Source organism: Penicillium hordei (assembly GCF_028827395.1).
Source record: "Penicillium hordei strain IBT 12815 chromosome Unknown utg000003l_segment0_segment0, whole genome shotgun sequence".
Lineage (NCBI taxonomy): Eukaryota > Fungi > Ascomycota > Eurotiomycetes > Eurotiales > Aspergillaceae > Penicillium > Penicillium hordei.
In genome coordinates this window covers 1,709,190-1,727,381 of record NW_026623144.1, presented here as the reverse complement: position 1 = coordinate 1,727,381, position 18,192 = coordinate 1,709,190, and the positions used below count along the sequence as shown (strand labels likewise).

Genomic DNA, 18,192 nt, shown 5'->3' with positions numbered 1-18,192 from the left:
ATCGCCAAAGCATAGCATAACAACCTCCCAGTTTCAGCTTCTCCGGCCCTTGAACCCTTGCTAAGGCACGCACAAAGCGTACTTTGTCACCCAGGCCTCTCCGCTTGGCCCTTCTAACAAGCTGCAAGGGAAAATCAACCGCGATGGGATTCTAAGCCACCGCCACGGTTTTGTTTCGTTTCCAGAACCCCTAGATAGCAAAAGAGAGAAGAGAAGGGTGGATCTGAACACAAAGGACAGGCCAAAGTCCACTGTGTTATAGTGGTCATAGTGATCTATCGTGTGAGATGATCCATGCCGTTGTGGTGTTGAGGAGTGTAGAAAGGAGACAATGATTGGCAATTGGGGAAAAATAATATCGGCGCCCCTCCCTTACTCCTTCGGTCAAAGAAGTTCACCTGGGCACAACTCGTCACAGTCATACAGTCAGCTCGGTTCAAATGTTGCATGGGTTCCAACTGGGTCTTTTCATTTGGCCTTTTCATTCGGTCTTTTTGGTTTCCGGAGCCTTTCCTTTTTGCTTCCTATTCCCGTCCCTCGATCTACATTTGCTGACCTTTCACTCTGGTTCTCTTTCTCTCGCACGTCCTCTCTGGTGGGTCACGAAATGGAAAAAGGAGAATCTGTTCGAAAATGGATCCCAATCTCTCTTTCTCGTCGCCACCAATGCTACAGCCCATGATCCCGGTTGCGGTACTCCATTGTGCACATATTTTCCAACCACCCGAGGGGGAAAGACTTACTTGAAGACTGGAGACTAGAGACTCCACAACGAAGGTTTTTACCTATCGCCTTTCGTGGCAGGTGGTCGTGAGAGTGAGATTACTCGACAGTACTACTTGTAATACAGAGTTCACCGTCACAAGGACAAATTATGGATTTCCTTACACAGTATTCCCTTATTCCCTTATTCCCTTTTTTAAGACAATAAAACAACATGACAATTACAAAAATGAAAATCAATTCTCGGCCCTTAGAAGGATCAGGTCTGGAATGAAGTGTATCACTCATCCCTGTGTTATAGCAATCCCATCCCACCGATGATCCCTCTGGTCACCGTTCTACCCTCGACCATTGGCGTATGCAACGACCGCCATCGTGATACTCGAGGCGCCCCGTTATCGGCCGTGTCCTAGGTCGCTTCGCTTCGCGGAATCTCCGCCTATCATGGAAATCATCAGAGCTCATCGCTTTCTTCGTTTAGAGCCACAAAGTACCCAACGTTGCGTACTATGTAAGTACAAACAAAGGTATATATACTGTACTTCGTCGCGGGATAGAGACGTCTTAGTCGTCTACTTTGCCGTCTCAGTCTGATTGGCGAATTACAAAATTTCCGGTACACACCTTGTAGTTCTCCTAGGAAACCAAATAATCATCCTTAATAATCTAATATTTGGGGGGGGATTGGTGGTTAGGGTGGCTGATTCAATATAGAAAAGCTGAAGCCGATCGCTAAGTACTGCACCCACTCTGCTATAGTACTTTTCTTAGACTGCGAAAGCATTCGCCAAGGATGTTTTCATTAATCAGGGAACGAAAGTTAGGGGATCGAAGACGATCAGATACCGTCGTAGTCTTAACCATAAACTATGCCGACTAGGGATCGGACGGGATTCTATAATGACCCGTTCGGCACCTTACGAGAAATCAAGGTTTTGGGGTCCGGGGGGGGTATGGTCGCAAGGCTGAAACTTAAAGAAATTGATGATTAAATTTGAAACCCAAATTGGGCGACTGTTTGAACCGGGGTAGATCCCCGCCCCGCGAGTAAAATATTGGCCATTTCTCGTACAGTCGCATGCCGGTGGGCTCCTCCGCGTGAATATATAGAGAGATCCATTGTATAAGCGATTTTTCTTCCGTTTTAGTCAATTTATGACTATTGGCGCGAGTTTCGAAGCGATTTGAAAGGCCGGTAAGACGATTCCGTAAGGAAGAAAATAGTACACTAAATTGGCGCGCTGCTTCGCGAATTGAAGAGATTTCTTGATTTTTAATAGCCTTGGTAGCTAATAAAAGCCTGCCTTCTTGCTCTATTGGATTTTGAGAGGATCGGGAGCGAATAGCATGCAATCGCTCTTTATTCTTGGGTTTTTCCATGTTGAAAGACGTACGTTTCCACGTCTGGCTTTGGGATAGCTTCCCATTGTAAGCAAGCTGCCATTGTCCTCTGCGGCATCGGAAGGATCTGCATAATAATGTCATATTAGGTTTTGTTCGAACGGAATAGTTGGGTAGAGACAAACTTGGAATACCGACGGTTTCGAAACTTATGAACAGTCTGAGTTAGTCCTTGAGGACAGCTTGGGACTGAGATAACTGGCTGCGTTCGATTCTTGTCCATTCCGTAGCCAACGGATTTCAGACAAAAGTCCTTCCCAAAACATTTCGAGATTGTTGTATTCCTATGGCCTGCTCTTCGATCTCACGAGTGATGCGCTGGAGTTCCGGTCGCCTGTCCTGAATTATATGTTGCCACTTGTTTGTTTCAACAACTGCCAACAATATTTCATTTTCCATGGCCAAGGCTACGCTTCTCTCCTTATTGGAGATGCTTTTTGAGGTGAGAAAAAAAAAACAGCATGTCTAGTGAAGTGAATCAGTCAGCCGAATGTTTCAATGTTGAGAGCTCCGAACTTTACATACGACGCAGAGAGTTCTATCGTCGTATATGTGGTATTTTCAAATATGTGCAGCCATTCTGTCAATAGTCACACTTTTATGTCTCTAAAGGAATCAAGACGGTCTCAGTCCGGTCCGTGCATAGTATCGTTTGCCGACTATTCGGTCCATTCTCTGAGAGTATCCTAGCATATCCGTTGCTCCAGATTGCCAAACGAAGATGATATTAGACTTCATGACTGAGCCTGCTAGGTTCTAATTGACCTAATGCTAATGACAGTCTCCCTGAAGCAGTGTCAACGAAAGACAATCGATGGCACAGTCCTGTTGTTAAAGCCTCGGTTGTCCTTTTGGTAGCTTTGAGGTTTTCCAGAAGGGCATAGATGCTCCGCTGCGAGATTTTGCGTGGGCAGTGGGCCCAGTAATGTTGATCGGTTCGATCGTATCATCGTAGGCGCGAGATAAATGCCAATCTAGAGTACGGTTAGTTGATGCGGAACAACGAGCGAATGAAGGCTGAACTCACTGTGGTATATTCAGAAGCGGTCTTTTTGTTTTTTTAAGTAGTTTAGAGGCAGAGGAATGATAAAGACTACTGTTTTCGAGCAAGTGGCTAGATATAATGGCATCGCTTTAGGCAGAAATGTTAGGGGTGGGGGGCAATGTTTAGAGTTCCTAGGATTCGAACGAAATAGCTATAGGCCCTTAGGACTCTAGTAATACAGCTTAGTGGGCTCCTGGGAATGCACCGCAGGCTCCCAGGAGCTCATCGGGTATTATTGTTGATGGTTTGTCTTTAGCTTACAGATTACTTAGCAATGGCGTGAAAGACATAACGTTATACGCCTAGGAAATCCTTCGGGTCGTGCGCTCATTGGCGAGAGAAGTGGCTCATCATCGTCACCTACTGAACACTAATTCCTCCAGTTACCGATATAGGGAAGGGTTCTAGATCTTTAAGGTATTCCTAGGAGCATAGACTGAAATGAGGTATTTTCTGATTGCTAGTTAGAATATGTTAGGCAAATGAGGGGCCGCAAATTTCGTTATAGGCGGCTAGATCATCCAGTAGGCATGATCGATGGGTCTAGAATATTTTTGCGGATGTCCATCGCTAGAGCTGAAGTCGTATTCCTAGGAGCAAGCGGCAGGCAGCAAGAGCGATAGTCCGTTAAAAAATCAACCAAAAAAAAAATCAGAATAAAACACTAAACTGGATTTACAAACCATTCAACTGCGGTTTTCTGAGATATTCCTAGATATTGTAGAACCAAAAATAGAGGGTTGGATATTTTCCGCAACTATGTAGAGCTCGGCGAGGTTGAATAGTGGCATAGGCGCAGAATAGTAAAGCCAATAATATGGCTATACTGTGCATTTGCCTTCCAGGTGGAGGCACAACAACCAGGATCGACCGCCAAATTGATGACACCAGCCTTTCGTTGAGGGGACAACGGTTAAGTGCTGGGTGAACGATTGCATTTGGATGGGGCTAGCGTGGTGCATTTTATTGAGGTGACCTGCTGACTTAGCTGCTCTCCCACTTTGCTCAGGCTGCTCAGGTGACGCCCAGTGAGCAAGTCCTTGAGCTTATATAATAATCAGGTCGTGCTCAGTGAGCGAGTCATCTAGCTTATGTAATAATCGTGTGATGCTCAGTGAGCGGGTCTAACAATTACGTAATACTCAGGGACGTGCTCAGTTTTACTCAGTGAGCAAAAAGCGGCAAGGGGTGAGCACTAAAACGGAAAAGGAAATCCAACTTGCCCGGCCTAAAATCCGGTGTATATGTAGCACAACTGTATACATCGCACGAACCCGGGTCCACCTCCATACAATCACCATGATTGGCCAGACCCAAATCCCAAACCTGCCAATTCCACAATGGCCTTCCTTCACATTCGACCCGAAGACCAAAAATAAAAACCGCAACATAACGCCTCGTCAAATCAAAAGCGATTTAACCAGCACGACTTGACGGATCTCGGGCCAAATCGCCATTTTTCACAGCCCGCAAACCCGAAACGGCTCTTAGTACAACCCCAGAGTACAACCCGATAGCAATTTGAATTCGAAATATACTTGGCACTAACGGCTTTAGCCAAAAGAAGGCGAACATGGGGTCTTCCGATACTTTCCCGACCCTGGAATCCCTTCATTTCCCGTCGGCGCAGCTATCAATCTCCCAGACACTTTCGTCTCTGCGTCGATCGGCGCTGTCCGTCGCCAATCGGCTCCAGTCTATTGAGACCGATGCCACCTTTGCACAAGAGGTCGCTGACCATTATGGCCTACCTCTGGTTGCTAATGAACGCTGCGGAAGCTGGTATATCCCGCCTACGGCCAAGGTCGGCAGTGCTTATTTCAAAAGCACCGATGGCCATACCGGCCAGTGGGATTTTAGCTTTCGTAGGCTGAACTTGCAGTTGCTCCCGCTGGCTAGGGATCATGGGGGGTTAGTTTAACCTCTTTTCTTACTGTCTGCTTTTTTTAATCATGGATTGAAATGTGTGTTGGAGTGACTTTGGTTGACCTTCATTGACCCAAGTATATGTTGTAAACTATGGCAACAACTCCATCATTGCATGATCCTCCCAAGAGCCCATAAAAAGAACACAAGGAAGCTGACTATGTTTTCTTTGATGCTGCAGCTGTGTAATTGTGGACTCAACTCGCCGAGGAAAACGTATGTACTACCTCTACCTGGACCATTCCCAACTACGGAATTATCCCCCCCACCTCCCTTAACCCAGATGGTCACTATGCATGCCATGGCTACGGTCAAGCCTCGAGCCCTCTATTAACCCGCCGCTAGTGATGCCAGACGCATTATCAAAAACCGTCCCAATCTGGAGCGCCGTTCTAAACAGAGCCCTGTTCCCATCCGCAACTGAATACCACCCAGTCCGCCTCCCACCCGATTACCTGGGCGCATCAGAAGAAGCACAGATCGAGAATCGAATCGAAGGATTCGTGCATTCACTAAAGGTACTCATGCGTGACATTATCATGAATTGGGCAAACCAATGCACCAAACCCCTTCCTTATCTGGGCAAAAGTAGCTGATACTTAATACCCACCAGAGCCTGAAACTCGATCTAGACAAACTGCGCGAGCAACTCGGCAAACCCATCCAGATTGCCTGGGCTAATAGGACATATTTTTACCCGGAAAATTTGCAGACAAGCGATGAGTACAATCTACTCGTACTATGTTCCGCTTCCAGGCGCGTGCATGGCGCTGAAATGTCCGAGGGCGGATACATCCAAGGCGCGGGCGATGATAGCGAGGCGTGGGCGCATGGGCTGACGCCGCCGGTGTTCTGGGCCAATCAGGCTGTTTTGAAGAGTACACCTGAAGACGAATTGCCGGAGCTTATTGACCGACTGGTGGCTGAGCATAAGCAGCTTGATGTGGCTCAGGACGCAACACTCATTTCCCCTACGCGCAATTTGTACATTGGCTCGGGAGCGGGGGCTAATGCTGGGGGTCGGTATGATCTTATCATTGACTGCAATGGGAGTGCTGCAGCTGTGGAGGGAAATTCGAAGCGGCTTAATTTGGGCTGTGATTCTGGGAAGCTGGGAAGTCGAGATCTACGGAAATGTCTGGAGAAGGTGCGTGAGTTTATCGGCGCGCGTCTTGGGGCGGATTCGTCGCTGTCGGTGCTGGTTACCTGTGAGAATGGGAAGGATCTTTCGGCAGGGACGCTGCTTGCGATAGTTTGTCTGTTCTATAACGACGAGGGTATGTATGCAATGTCCCAGGTGATCTGGGTGATGGATTGAAACGCTATGTGAAAGAGGGGAAAGTAACTAATTGTTTCTCACAGGCGGCTTCGATGCCTCACTGAGCAAGCGTGCGATCGGCAAGCAGTTCATTCGACAGCGTCTAGCCTGGCTCGTGTCGTCGAAACATGACGTGAACCCGTCTCGCGCCACGCTTCAATCTGTCAATGCTTTCCTGATGCAGCCGCCGGATTATTGACCTTGAGCAATGTGACTACATTGCATCGCTTGGTCGGGCCTGATTGGTTTCGATCGCCTGAGTCATTAAGAACATGCTCCAGAGATCGCTCACTCGTTGTCTACGGCCTCCACGATAGCGCCGGCGCTGCCCTGGTCGAAGGAATCCAGCACCGCCATATCCTCCACACTGATGTCGAAACTGAAAACATCCGCGTTGGCCACGATTCGTTCGGGATTGTCGGTCTTGGGAAGAGGCACCCAGCCCTTCTGCAGCGCATAGCGGATCAAGACCTGCTGAGTGGACTTGCCGTATCTCTTTGCGACTTCCACTAGTGCTGGGTCGTTGGCTTTATAGTTTCGCACGATGGGCGAATATGCCTCGACAATAATGCCGTTCTTCTGGCAGTATTCGTCGATGACGCGCTGCTGGCACCAAGGGTGGAGCTGCAAAGATAGAATGTCAGTGATCACGATCAAACCAAATAGCTACCTATGTAGATATAAGAGTATTAATAGAAGTAAAAGCACCAACCTCGATTTGATTAACATGAGGCGGGAACACCTGCGCATATGAGCGCATTTCCTCGATGTGTCCCACGCCGAAGTTGCTAACACCGATACTCTTCGTCTTGCCCTCCGCGTACAGCTTCTCAAGCGCCTGCCACAAAAGCTTCCGCCCAGCAGAGCCTGAGCTGGAGGAGTGAATCAAGAACAAGTCGACATATCCATCTGCACCGCCGATCTTGTGCACAGAAGCCAGTAATTTATCGTAGGTAGCCTCGACCGAAGCTGCGGGGCTAAGAATCTTGGTCGTGACGAAGATCTGATCTCTGGGAACGCTGGTGGTGCGCAGTGCCTCACCGACTTCCGCCTCGTTGGCGTAGAATTGTGCTGTGTCGATGTGTCGGTAGCCTGCGTCCAATGCCTTCAGGCAGGACTGCACGCACTGATTGGTGGGGGAGCGGTAGACACCGAAGCCGAGGCGGGGAATGCGGACACTCGAATTTGGGAGGGGGAGAAGGTCGGTGATCTTGAAGGAGGCGGACATCTTGGAGTGGTTGAGGGGTATTGCTGTTTGCGAAAAGAAAAAAAAAGTCGAGTTGGAGTTCTCAGTGCTTTCAAAAGAATAATCTCCTAGCCCCGCTTTGCGAAAATGAGGTCATTTGGATGACTAAACTCAAAACACCGCGGCTTTCCGGCATCACTGGTTCTCCAGTGCTACAATAATCTACGCTCAAATAATCAAGTCGGATTGAATTTCAGTCTATTTAGCTATCCTGCTAAAAGATTCTTTCACATCATACCTTTTTATACAAGGTTACCATTGTAAAAATTTGACATTTGTTCCTGCGTTGTATACCTTGGCCACCAAAGAATTGCGTGATACCATTTGATTGGGCTTACAATTGGTTTTATAATGCTACCTATTGCGCCATCGAAGAACATTGCGGGGATGGCTTCAAATTTACTAATGTACTCTGTAGAGTGTTTTTGAAAAGGTCAGATCAACAGTGGGTATGGTTTTTGGTCAATTATAGTAGACACGTATACTTATGTAGCTCCCGATGGGAAGTATAGCGATAATAGCTTGTCTCTACAAAGGTTCCAAACACGCTGCCGGAGTAGCACACCGTGGGAGGAATTGAAAGGAAGCTCTTCGTCAGCTCTTATCACCAGACAGAGAGTAAAAGTGGTTAGAGTGGCCGTGGCAGTGGTGGGAAGTGGTTCCATAAGACATTAAGACTGGGTCACACCCAGGCGAATATCATTCAGGTGCTTGAATATCTTGGCGACTTTGTCAGGCTGTGAGAGATCAACCAAGGACCACTTCGCGCCCCGCATAATCTTCAGCAGTACCCACAGACCCACGAAAACAATGACCTGGTTCAATAAATTGTAGTTAGTACATGTAAACTGAATTTATCACGATGCACAATACTCTCTTACCGTCAGGTACGATGCGAGGAATGGTAAAAGATGGAACCCATTCCACAATGCAGCCCCGTTTGCGACTAATGAGACAAAGATGCAGCCCAACAAGGATAGATATGCTGTCAGTGGCTGTCTATGACTGCGGTATGGATACTCATCAGGATCCTCCTCGTTCCAGCGCTGGATGTGGGGAATAGCTTCGCGTTTGAGATGATGACGATGTTGATAAATGCTAAGGAAAAAATTCTCGTTAATATTGCGAATATCCAACAGCTGAATGGCGAAACGAACCAATGGTAGAAGCGAATAAACGCCAGACACTCGCACGCCCAGACGATTAAAACCGCAGAGTATGCCATTTGGCTCAATACCTCCACAAACTATTCGCCTTTCTTAGCTCTGAATTCGAAGTGAGGGGGAAATTAAGCCACATCCTTACCATATCCACGGAGGATCGAGTCCCCTTCAAGGAGGACTCAGTTGTTTTTGCAGAGGATTGGGGTTTGTCATTTGCGCGGATGAGTTGCAGGAATGGCACCCACCAGAACGCAACCGCGGAGAATATCATAGCTCGCAGAGGAACCTGGCGTCTATCCGTTTTGCCAAACCACGCAAGGACATGCAGATACCATCTTTGGCCGTCACCTACATCCAGACGACTTGTTAAACCAAACAAGGTTCGAGAGGCGACATACAGATTGGTAGCAGCACAAGAGAGACACGTGAACACGAGGAATGCATTGAACACGTCTGCCAAGTGCGGAATATTGGACATATTGGCAATTGCAACGAATGCAGCACTGTTTGAAGGACTGGTGCAGCCGGCCTCAACATCCAGTGAAAGCCAGCTGAGCCGAGGGAGAGCGCAACTACTCCGCTCTATATCAAATGTTGCGACCAACCCACTGATGGTATAGCCAATCATTGCAAGTACAGGAATGAACCTAGCAGAAAACTTGAATGATTTCCCGATATGGGCGTTGTTAGACCGGATTTTCGACGTTTCGTCAGCGGGTTGTGGCCATTTTGCCTCCAGGGCGGAGGCAGCAACAACTTCAACTCCGGTGTAGGCAAAGGTTGCTATCGAGATGCTCATGCTGATATGTCAATTAGTAATCTGAGCAGAGCGAAACTTTGGACGCATGTCACGACTCACAGGAAAGCAGTGCCCCAGTTATTGGCCGCCCGAGTATCGAATTCGGTAGGCGAAGCCCAATCTGATGGTATTAGTACTTCAATATGGTAAGCAATGTATGGGACGGTAGCTATCGCTTACACTTGGTGCGCAAGGGGCGAGTATTTGGGCCAGCTGCTCATCGTTAGCACATATTTTCAAAAAAGCAGATATGCCCAATAAAGGATACCCGTGGAGCACTTTACTAACCTCCAAGGTTGATTGCAATCAATGTCACGATGATAACGCCAAGAAATAGTATTTTGATACTGCCTGTTGCTACTTCCAACCAACCATAGATCTGAATACTCGTCAGCTGGCACGTTCTCGGTCCCGAAGTCGCAAGCATTTTGTATTGGTGAATACATAACGGGTGAAGCGTACCTCAATTCTTACGGCATTGATGAAAACCAGCACCAGTGGGATCCCAAAATAGATAATGCAGCCCTGTATGACCGGACTATCATGAAAGTAATCCCAAAAAGTGAACTCCGCAGCGGAGGTTGCCACCAGTGTGGAGAAAGACATCGAATAGACAAACCTTTGATAGTTGTCAGCGTCCCCTCATGAATCCTAGATTTCATCCATCCCTTGGGGTGAAATTTGGTGTCTTTGGGAGGGTGAAGGTGCAATTTACCAATATGTAACACCGACCGCGATCCCTAGTTCTTCGTCGACAAACTGGCTAACATATACTGACAATGCACCAGGTATTGGCCAAATACAGAGCATTTCAGTGATACATTGCATGACGCCCCATGTTAACACTCCAATGAAGATAAACGATAGAACCACCGCCAACGGTCCGCCAAGTTCAAGAATCTGACCCCCACGCCAGTAGAGGCCTGTACCGAGAGTTGCATTGACTGTGATCATCTATCTCTGTTAGCTTTCCAGATTTCGAAGTACAAAATATGGCCAATATTGCCTATTGCAGTCTATAATGCAGGAAGGTCCCCTCAAGTTCGGAACTTCGGAGATCTTTCACATACAAATAGATGAACGCCTCTCAGGGCTCTGCTAACAGTCCGTTCCTTCCCAAGGGTGATAACAAGGTGTATATCTGGGCGTTTGATGACACGCGCGGTGTCATTTGAAGTCATGGAAACAAATGATGGTGAGCTTATTAAGCTTGAAGAATCATTTGGCGGGTGAAGAGAAGAATTCTGAGATTGTGGATGTGGACTTCCAGATGGGATTTGTTCTACCCTTCGTGTGGGCAAAACACCAGAGAGCCAGGGTCGTGCCCATTCTGCCAGCTCTATCGACTGTGACTCTGCCGGCTGCGACATGATACAACGAAGCGTATAGATCTCCTATCCAGGATTACCAGACGATGCAATGTTCGAAAGCTAGGGGAAAGGTAGCTTAATAAAGTATATAAGATTGAGCCGCATTTCAAGCATAATGGAGTTAACTCAATAGCAAACTGTGGATATCGAAACCTTCACCCCCTTTGCTCACTAGTTGCCTTCAAGGTTGAGAGTTGCATGCAATCAGTTTGAACCCGGGTTGTGCTGGTGCATGAAATCCCGATCATCTCACAAAGCGGAGATGATATCCCCATGTGGAATAGTCCCGCATTATCTCAAGACAACTCTCGAATCAGCGATACATGATAGTCCACGCAAAATTGCAACCGATAAGCAAGGCAAGTATTGGATTTTGTGACGTGGCAGTGCAATGGCCCGGGTTTCAGCCGCAACTTAGGGTTTATCAGGTCCCCCGTGTTTGGTCTGGAAACGCAACCCGCAAAGTAAAAGATTGCAATTAGTTTGAATAGTCATGCCTGGAAATCTCCAAACCACGAGTTGTCGCTACTTGCGAAGAGACAGTCTTCAGGCTTTGCTTGAGCGATTGTTCCCTGGACAAACAGACTTCGGTATTATGGTAACTCGCCTGAAACTCGCTCATCGGGCGTAAGGCTAACTCGCACGTTCTAGCTTCTAGAAGACCAATGGATTTTCACTGCCCCTAGAATAGTGGACCCTGTAAGTTGTGATCTATTGCCCGTCCTGAAATGAAGTCTGTCGCTAACACCTCTTGTCTGACAAGGATGATCTTGAGTGAGACATGTTCAGTTCTGATGTCAAATAAGAAAGCTGACATGGAAGTAGTTCGGCCCAGGACGATTAGCCTAAGGCTTTTGGTGTGGCAGGGTCAGAGGCACACCGAGTAGGGGCGCAGCAGGAAGGCTCATCACACAGTGGACATAAGGGTGCAGCGGAGTGGCGATTCAATAAATCCACCCCAGATCTGATATATTAATCGAGATCCTGAATTTGATCAACTCCACTCTTGTCATTCTCTTTAAAAGCTACACATAATGATTTCATTTGATAATTACTGCCTAGACCACCCGGTTGAACCCGTACAGGTCTTTGAGGTCGGACAGGACACGACATCGTTTCCCACAAGAGCCTCATATCAACGATCAGACCTTCGCACGGCAGAGGACACAGCATCCTTTCTGAGAAACAACCAGAATAATCAATACAAATGTCGCCTTGTGTATGTTAAATCAATAACACCCTATTCTTCTGCTAATAATTGACAGGTCAATATGTCAACGCACTGCCTGGCGACCATTGCAGATCACTAAACCGATGCTTGACCTCCTTGTTGCGGGACACGGGATAGGCCCATCATTCTGGGCGGTGCCATCCTGCTTTTATCGGCGCACCGATGACTTCGAGGTGGTATTTTGCCTTCCATTTACAGAATCCTGCTCTGGCTCCGTGATTGGTATATGCCTGTACCTCTGTGGGCGTTAATCATTTACTAAAGTGAGAAACAGAAATATCTTACACTCTAAGATACCCCGAGTACAAGCCACAAGAGGACACATGGGTTATTCGCCAGACTGGAATCTACCACCGATACGACAAAACTACATCCCAAAGTCTTTTCGTACTGTTCAATCCCAAGCCACAATCTAAAGCGCATTCGACTGTTGAGAATTTACTATGCAATCTTTGCCCCGAAGTGGAATCCGATCCCTTTTGGTTACACCGGGTCTTGTTTGCAACATACTTCCCTACATGGAGGAAATATATCGCCGTACAAGAAAAAAGATTCCTACCCCTTGCACGCAGTGCGATCGCCAGTTTCATTGATGGGCAGTTGGGTCTAGGCTACGATAGCCTCAGAACATTGACTGGCTTGCAGACTCAATTTCTCGAAGTTTCAACCATCTTAGCATCAGCGACAGACGTCCTTGACGGCCTTTGTGCCCTTATTAGCTCCGGGTTAATGACCTCAACAGATCACACCGGGGTTCACTTTTACAAAAATCAGCGTCGAGAGTGCGTTGCAAATTCTCATAATGCTTCGCATTTGCAAGAGCGGGCACAGATTGTCTCAAAGCTGCTGGCCGACACTTTGTTGTTTCGGGATCAGGCCCTAGCAAAGCAGCAAAATTCGAACATGCTACAGCTGAACAAATCAGCTGTATTTATCACCACTTTGACGTTGGTATACCTTCCGTCATCATTCTTGGCTGTCGGTACCCCTCCTCTGATTTTCAACACATCACAACGGCCAGACCCCGACTGACATTCTCTCACAACAGACTATATTTGGTATGAATTTCTTCGATATGGACCAAGTCAGCAATCGTATTGTTGGTACGCCTATGATATGGATATTCTTTGTATCATCTATTGCCCTGACGGCAGTCACGTTCCTCTTATACTACTGGTTATTGAGCCGCGATGGTGCAGCGTTCCGCGGGCTTGCACCGAAAATCCGAAGTAGCCCAGCTTGGACTATCGAAGGGGTAAGAAGTCGATTCACAGGTGTCTCCAATGCCAGTATTGAGTTGCAGGAATGTTCGGCTTGAGGAACAAGCTTTGATAATAGAAGCCCTTAGAGTAGCAGTTATATAGAACTTTTATTGGATATGGGGTAGGAACCCCGTTTCTAAACACGAGCTCGAGATGCATGCATAAAGAGAAACGGGAGAAAGTATACATTGTGTATGGGAATAGTATAAAATACCAAATAAGGACAGAATTATGGACAAGAAAGTCTATGCTGCCACTGAAGCCGATATTGAGCTGGGCACAGTGATTTTGTATATGCGACATTGATTTGCGCCCATCAAAGCGGCTAGAATAACAACACTCTCTTCTTCATTGTGGACAACTCTCTCGGCAAACTCATCGCTGTATGTCAGGCCCCGGATTTCAGCAAGCTCTGCCACAGAACTGCTTGTTTCCTCAGGTGTTGGTACGGCAATCTCCAGCAAAAGCATCGCATTATGGGCCGCGCGCCTCCCTACCGCGAATATTTTCTTGTCATTTTTGCCCATCATCAGTTTAAGTACCCGATAATTCTTGATGTCGACTTTTGCATTACGCGTAATATCCACTTGTTCAAGACTTCGGATGTGCAACTGTTTTTCTCGGGTGACAAGTGCACAAACATGGGGCTTTTGGAGAAATGGTGTGAAAGTGGTAAAAAGACCAACAGTGCTGCTAGTGTCAAGGCCCTGTATGGGAGAGATTAGATAAATAGAAAATTTCAAGTTGAAAATTGGAGCCGAAGACTTACTTGTGGCTCGATGATGAGCTGACATAGCTGGTTAGATCGAAAGGACAAATGAATGACGGGAATCTCGTGTTTGTGACTTGGACCGCTTCGCTGTGGTCGAAAAACCATGTACAAGTCGTCATCTGTTGCAAATGATAATTGAACAATATCTGCTGCCGGCCAATCAAGTTTATACCTCGGCTTCCACTCATGCGAAGAATTGAGGTAGCCAAAATATAAGGATCCTGAATTCTGGTCTTCATCTTCGTCGTTGACAATGCATGTCACTCTCTGACTTCCAGGCGCGAGAGCCACCTTTTTAATCTCAGGCAGTGTTGGTAGGGAGACTCGAACCGAAGGTCTGAGATTGACGTCCATATTTGGCCATAGATTGAAGATATAACACTTGCGTTCGAAACTTGTTAGACAGGAATAAAAGAAAAGGTAAGAGAGAATGAATATTCTTACTTGGACAGTGCCTCCAGAGGTGGAAGCTATCAAATTCCTTCTCGTCAGGCTGATACTCTTCCAGCGACACCCTAGTGTCGGGATCGGATATTCTGCAGCCGGGCGTATGCCATTAACCCCCTCTTGCTCTAGAGATTGCGAAGTATATAGCGAAATTTTGATGTCGGTCCAAAACGCGATCACAGTTCCATCCGGTGAGATCTCGCAGCCTTTGAAGGGCTCAGAGGTATTCAGATCCCAATGCTCAACGCGTCTGTCAGTGGCGGGATCTTGCCTCTCACGCTTGAAAGCATCAATGTGCATTCTCTGTAGTACCCTGGCTAGACCAGGCTCTTCTTCTGGCTGACGCGGGCTCGCTTCATTCCCTAACTTCCCGTACTTCCGAAATGTGTGAAGCATTTTATCTTCTAATTGCTGAGCGTTGCATCTCTTCGATTGTTCTGGCTGAAGAACCGCATGCACTAGATAATCTAGCATTGATTTCACCGCTTCCCCTTCCTTGGGGCTCCTCTGTCTCGCTTTCTTTATCAGTTTGTCATGCCATAGTGTGACCGCCGGGTTGATCTTTGGTCGACCGAACAGTGGATTTGTGACAAAGAAGCGATCATAGCCATCAGCGCTGCGATGATTTGCTCTTCTTAGCGCATATTGTTCCACGCCAGAGCTTCCCTCCTCTAAGTATGTGAAAACAACACTGAGGACACATCCTAAAGACCAAACATCGCTCTTTTCTCTCATAGTTCTGTGTTTCGAAAGGGACTCGGGCCCAAGATAAGTGCCGTCTCTGCGTTTGTTGTAGGCCGCCGAGGTAGGTGCATCACCAGGCTGTTGGGACCTGGCAAACCACCCGCCGAAGTCTTTCTCCTTCACCTTTCCGTGAGATCTCAATTTGAGGCTAGACATGCCGAAGTCACTAATCTTCCAAACGGATTCCTGCCTGCCCCCAACATTTTCGAGAAACACCAAAATGTTCTTCGGCTTGATGTCCATATGGTAACAGACCATCATGTCCCCTTCGGCAGTCCTCATACCACTATGAAGAAATTCCAGCCCACGCGCGAGTCCTCGAGCCGAATTGATTATCTGCGTCTTCTCCATAGTGGTATTGGGTCTTTTTCGATTGTCTTCCCTCATGTAGGCGTTCAAATCGCACTCGGCGAGAGGCATGAAGATGCTGTAATTATTTGTCGAGCCAATGACGAGGCTACCGTAAATATCCACGATATTTGGACAGGTCCGATCGCAGGCAAGGATTTGCTTCAAAGTATCTTTTTCCATGTGCTCGGTGGTTTGGTAATCTTTGCGCGCCATTTCCTTTGGCTGTTCATTTCTTCCTCCAAGGACCGGGTCGAAAAAATGCCCCTTTGCAATCTTCACTTGGTATACAGCGCCTTGTGCTCCGTCCCCCCGAAACTTCTGCTCTAGGTAGGGTACACACTGTCGGTCTAGGCTCTGAATCCGAACTTCTGTTTTGGCGCAAATCACGATAGGGCAAAAGCATGCTTGTTGTGTCAGGAATTCATCCGGAGTAACCTGTTCCCCAAAAATATCTATGAGCGCCTCACGTTCCGCCGGCAGAGAGCAAATTCCCGGCGACCAGGCCCTTTGGGCTAACAGCTTGATGGTGAATGTTCGAGCGGCTTCGATGCTGCGGGATGCGAAAATGAGAATAGCGAGGAAATTTTGAAGCTTCCGTTCTCCCATTTTGCAGCTCAGATTGTTTTCGTCAAAATCGAAGTCAAGATCATTATATCCGGTGGTGGGTATATCGCCCAATTGAAGACTACGAAAAAAGCGTCGCAAAACTTCTGGCTGTAGCACTTCTTCCGCAGTGCCATGAGGAACAAATCGGCCTCCCTCATGGCTTTTTTCCATCCTTTCCATGATTTTCACATATATCTCGTCACGTAGTTCATTGTATTGAGTCGATGCCATGTTGAAGTTGGCGTTCTGGTTTACTGGGCGAGTGAGGTTGTTTTGATGTTAAACATCCATGAATGCCAGGCACAACCGTAGAAAAATTGCAAATTGTAGGATAACATCTAAGACTAGTTACCTATAGCATACGGAGTACGGAGTAGGCTGGGATTATCGATACAGTCTAGTTTGGAGACAACCCTAGAACATTTTGCCCTGCCTAATCTAGGGGCTGATCTCCGCTTGTTCAGCTGAAAAGCACAGCAGATAAGACCAAAAAGCAAATATACAACATAGTTGGCCAAAATAGGCCGTGCCATTTTACCCCTGAAATATTCCCCGTCCATTTCTAGCCTATTTTCTTTGTTTCATGTGCTGATAGTCGGGCAATGCTAGAGATCAACTCTTTGACCCTAGGGGGTATTTTTTTCCAGCGCCCAGAAAACCGTAGAATTATTGCCTGTCATGCTAAAAATTACTGTGATGGTATCTCCTGAAATTGCACCCACAACGAGATACACTTACACATGTAAGCTAGAAGATCTCCGTGGGAGCCCGAAAACCCGGGTTTTGCGCCACCGGGGCTTTGTCCTTCAGAAAAGGCTCCCATGTGCCAACTGGAGGCTCGCGGACCATATCATCATCCACCGTAATCCGCAAGCTACTTTTGACATGCATAATGAGAATAATGCGCGTGGCATCAATATGATTCTAGATATTTGCGTCACTCTGTCGACCCACTCCTCGTCCCCCGCAGCTACATCATTCACCCTCAGAAGCTGTAGGTCTCTTAAGACTTGTCCATCCTTTTTGGGATTATACAATCCCTCAACAATTTGGTTCCATAACTCAGTTGGTTAGATTGTGGTGCTAATAACGCCAATGTTGAGGGTTACCCTCTCTAGAACCATTGTCATCCAATTCCCAGGTTTCCTGGTTATTTATTCCATTCATATAGATCACTAAGTTCCTTGAGGCCTGGCTGCGGCCTCCTAGTTAGCAGTCATCTTTGGTACCGTCGTGGAAACTACTATGGTATTCGTATGCTTCGCCTGTCTGTCGGGTCTCCTGGCCCATCCTAAACTAAAATAAAAAAAAACACTGTTCTCAGAATTAAGGAAGCTGCTCTCTTTCTATATCTCTATTTTATTCATCTACTTCCTTGCATTCCTTGGGATTCCATTCCTCTGCTCAAGTGAGGTCACAGTGACTTAGTTTCGAGCGCCAACAACTGGACCTGAACTATCTACTGCTGTATCCTGGCTATTCAACTTTATTGTCGTCGAAGTAACATCAGTGGGATTTGCTGGTATTGACTGGGAATATTTCCTGGTGTACTGCGGTATCGAAACGGTATGTGCGCCAACGATATATTTCTTCTTTCCCGAGATAGCTTGACGCTCACGAGAGAAAATCGATGAGATTTTCCCATCATCAAACTCAATCTTCGACATCGTTACCATGGCAAAAAGAATCGCCGAAGCATGACCATCATGAGCTGTGCGCGGGGGAAGAAGGTGAGGAGTCTGCCAGTCAAGCTGTTTATATTGACTATGTGGGAAGAACAGATAGAGT

At 47.1% G+C, this 18,192-nt stretch overlaps 5 protein-coding genes across 5 annotated transcripts; 2 read left to right on the top strand and 3 right to left on the bottom strand.

Annotated features, from left to right (window-relative positions):
• Nucleotides 1-4,742: 4,742 nt before the first annotated feature.
• On the top strand, nt 4,743-6,612 carry N7537_005894 (initiator tRNA phosphoribosyl transferase family protein; the record flags this gene model as incomplete). Its single annotated transcript, XM_056896951.1, has 5 exons — nt 4,743-5,080; nt 5,277-5,311; nt 5,441-5,613; nt 5,709-6,372; nt 6,458-6,612. 5 exons carry the CDS (start codon nt 4,743-4,745, stop codon nt 6,610-6,612), a joined length of 1,365 nt encoding a protein of 454 aa, XP_056752736.1.
• An 89-nt stretch (nt 6,613-6,701) lies between these two features.
• Nucleotides 6,702-7,641, bottom strand: N7537_005893 (aldo/keto reductase family protein; the record flags this gene model as incomplete). Its single annotated transcript, XM_056896950.1, has 2 exons — nt 6,702-7,037; nt 7,126-7,641. The coding sequence occupies 2 exons, from the start codon at nt 7,639-7,641 to the stop codon at nt 6,702-6,704; spliced, it is 852 nt and encodes a 283-aa protein (XP_056752735.1).
• Nucleotides 7,642-8,330: 689 nt separating this feature from the next.
• N7537_005892 (uncharacterized protein) lies at nt 8,331-10,991 on the bottom strand (the record flags this gene model as incomplete). Its single annotated transcript, XM_056896949.1, has 9 exons — nt 8,331-8,474; nt 8,541-8,757; nt 8,817-8,905; nt 8,965-9,622; nt 9,682-9,796; nt 9,910-10,000; nt 10,084-10,240; nt 10,337-10,575; nt 10,692-10,991. The coding sequence occupies 9 exons, from the start codon at nt 10,989-10,991 to the stop codon at nt 8,331-8,333; spliced, it is 2,010 nt and encodes a 669-aa protein (XP_056752734.1).
• Nucleotides 10,992-12,025: 1,034 nt separating this feature from the next.
• Nucleotides 12,026-13,540, top strand: N7537_005891 (uncharacterized protein; the record flags this gene model as incomplete). Its single annotated transcript, XM_056896948.1, has 4 exons — nt 12,026-12,210; nt 12,257-12,444; nt 12,497-13,200; nt 13,271-13,540. 4 exons carry the CDS (start codon nt 12,026-12,028, stop codon nt 13,538-13,540), a joined length of 1,347 nt encoding a protein of 448 aa, XP_056752733.1.
• Nucleotides 13,541-13,729: 189 nt separating this feature from the next.
• N7537_005890 (uncharacterized protein) lies at nt 13,730-16,635 on the bottom strand (the record flags this gene model as incomplete). The annotated part of the gene is made up of 3 exons (XM_056896947.1): nt 13,730-14,191; nt 14,254-14,637; nt 14,701-16,635. The coding sequence occupies 3 exons, from the start codon at nt 16,633-16,635 to the stop codon at nt 13,730-13,732; spliced, it is 2,781 nt and encodes a 926-aa protein (XP_056752732.1).
• Between the last annotated feature and the right edge of the window lie 1,557 nt (nt 16,636-18,192).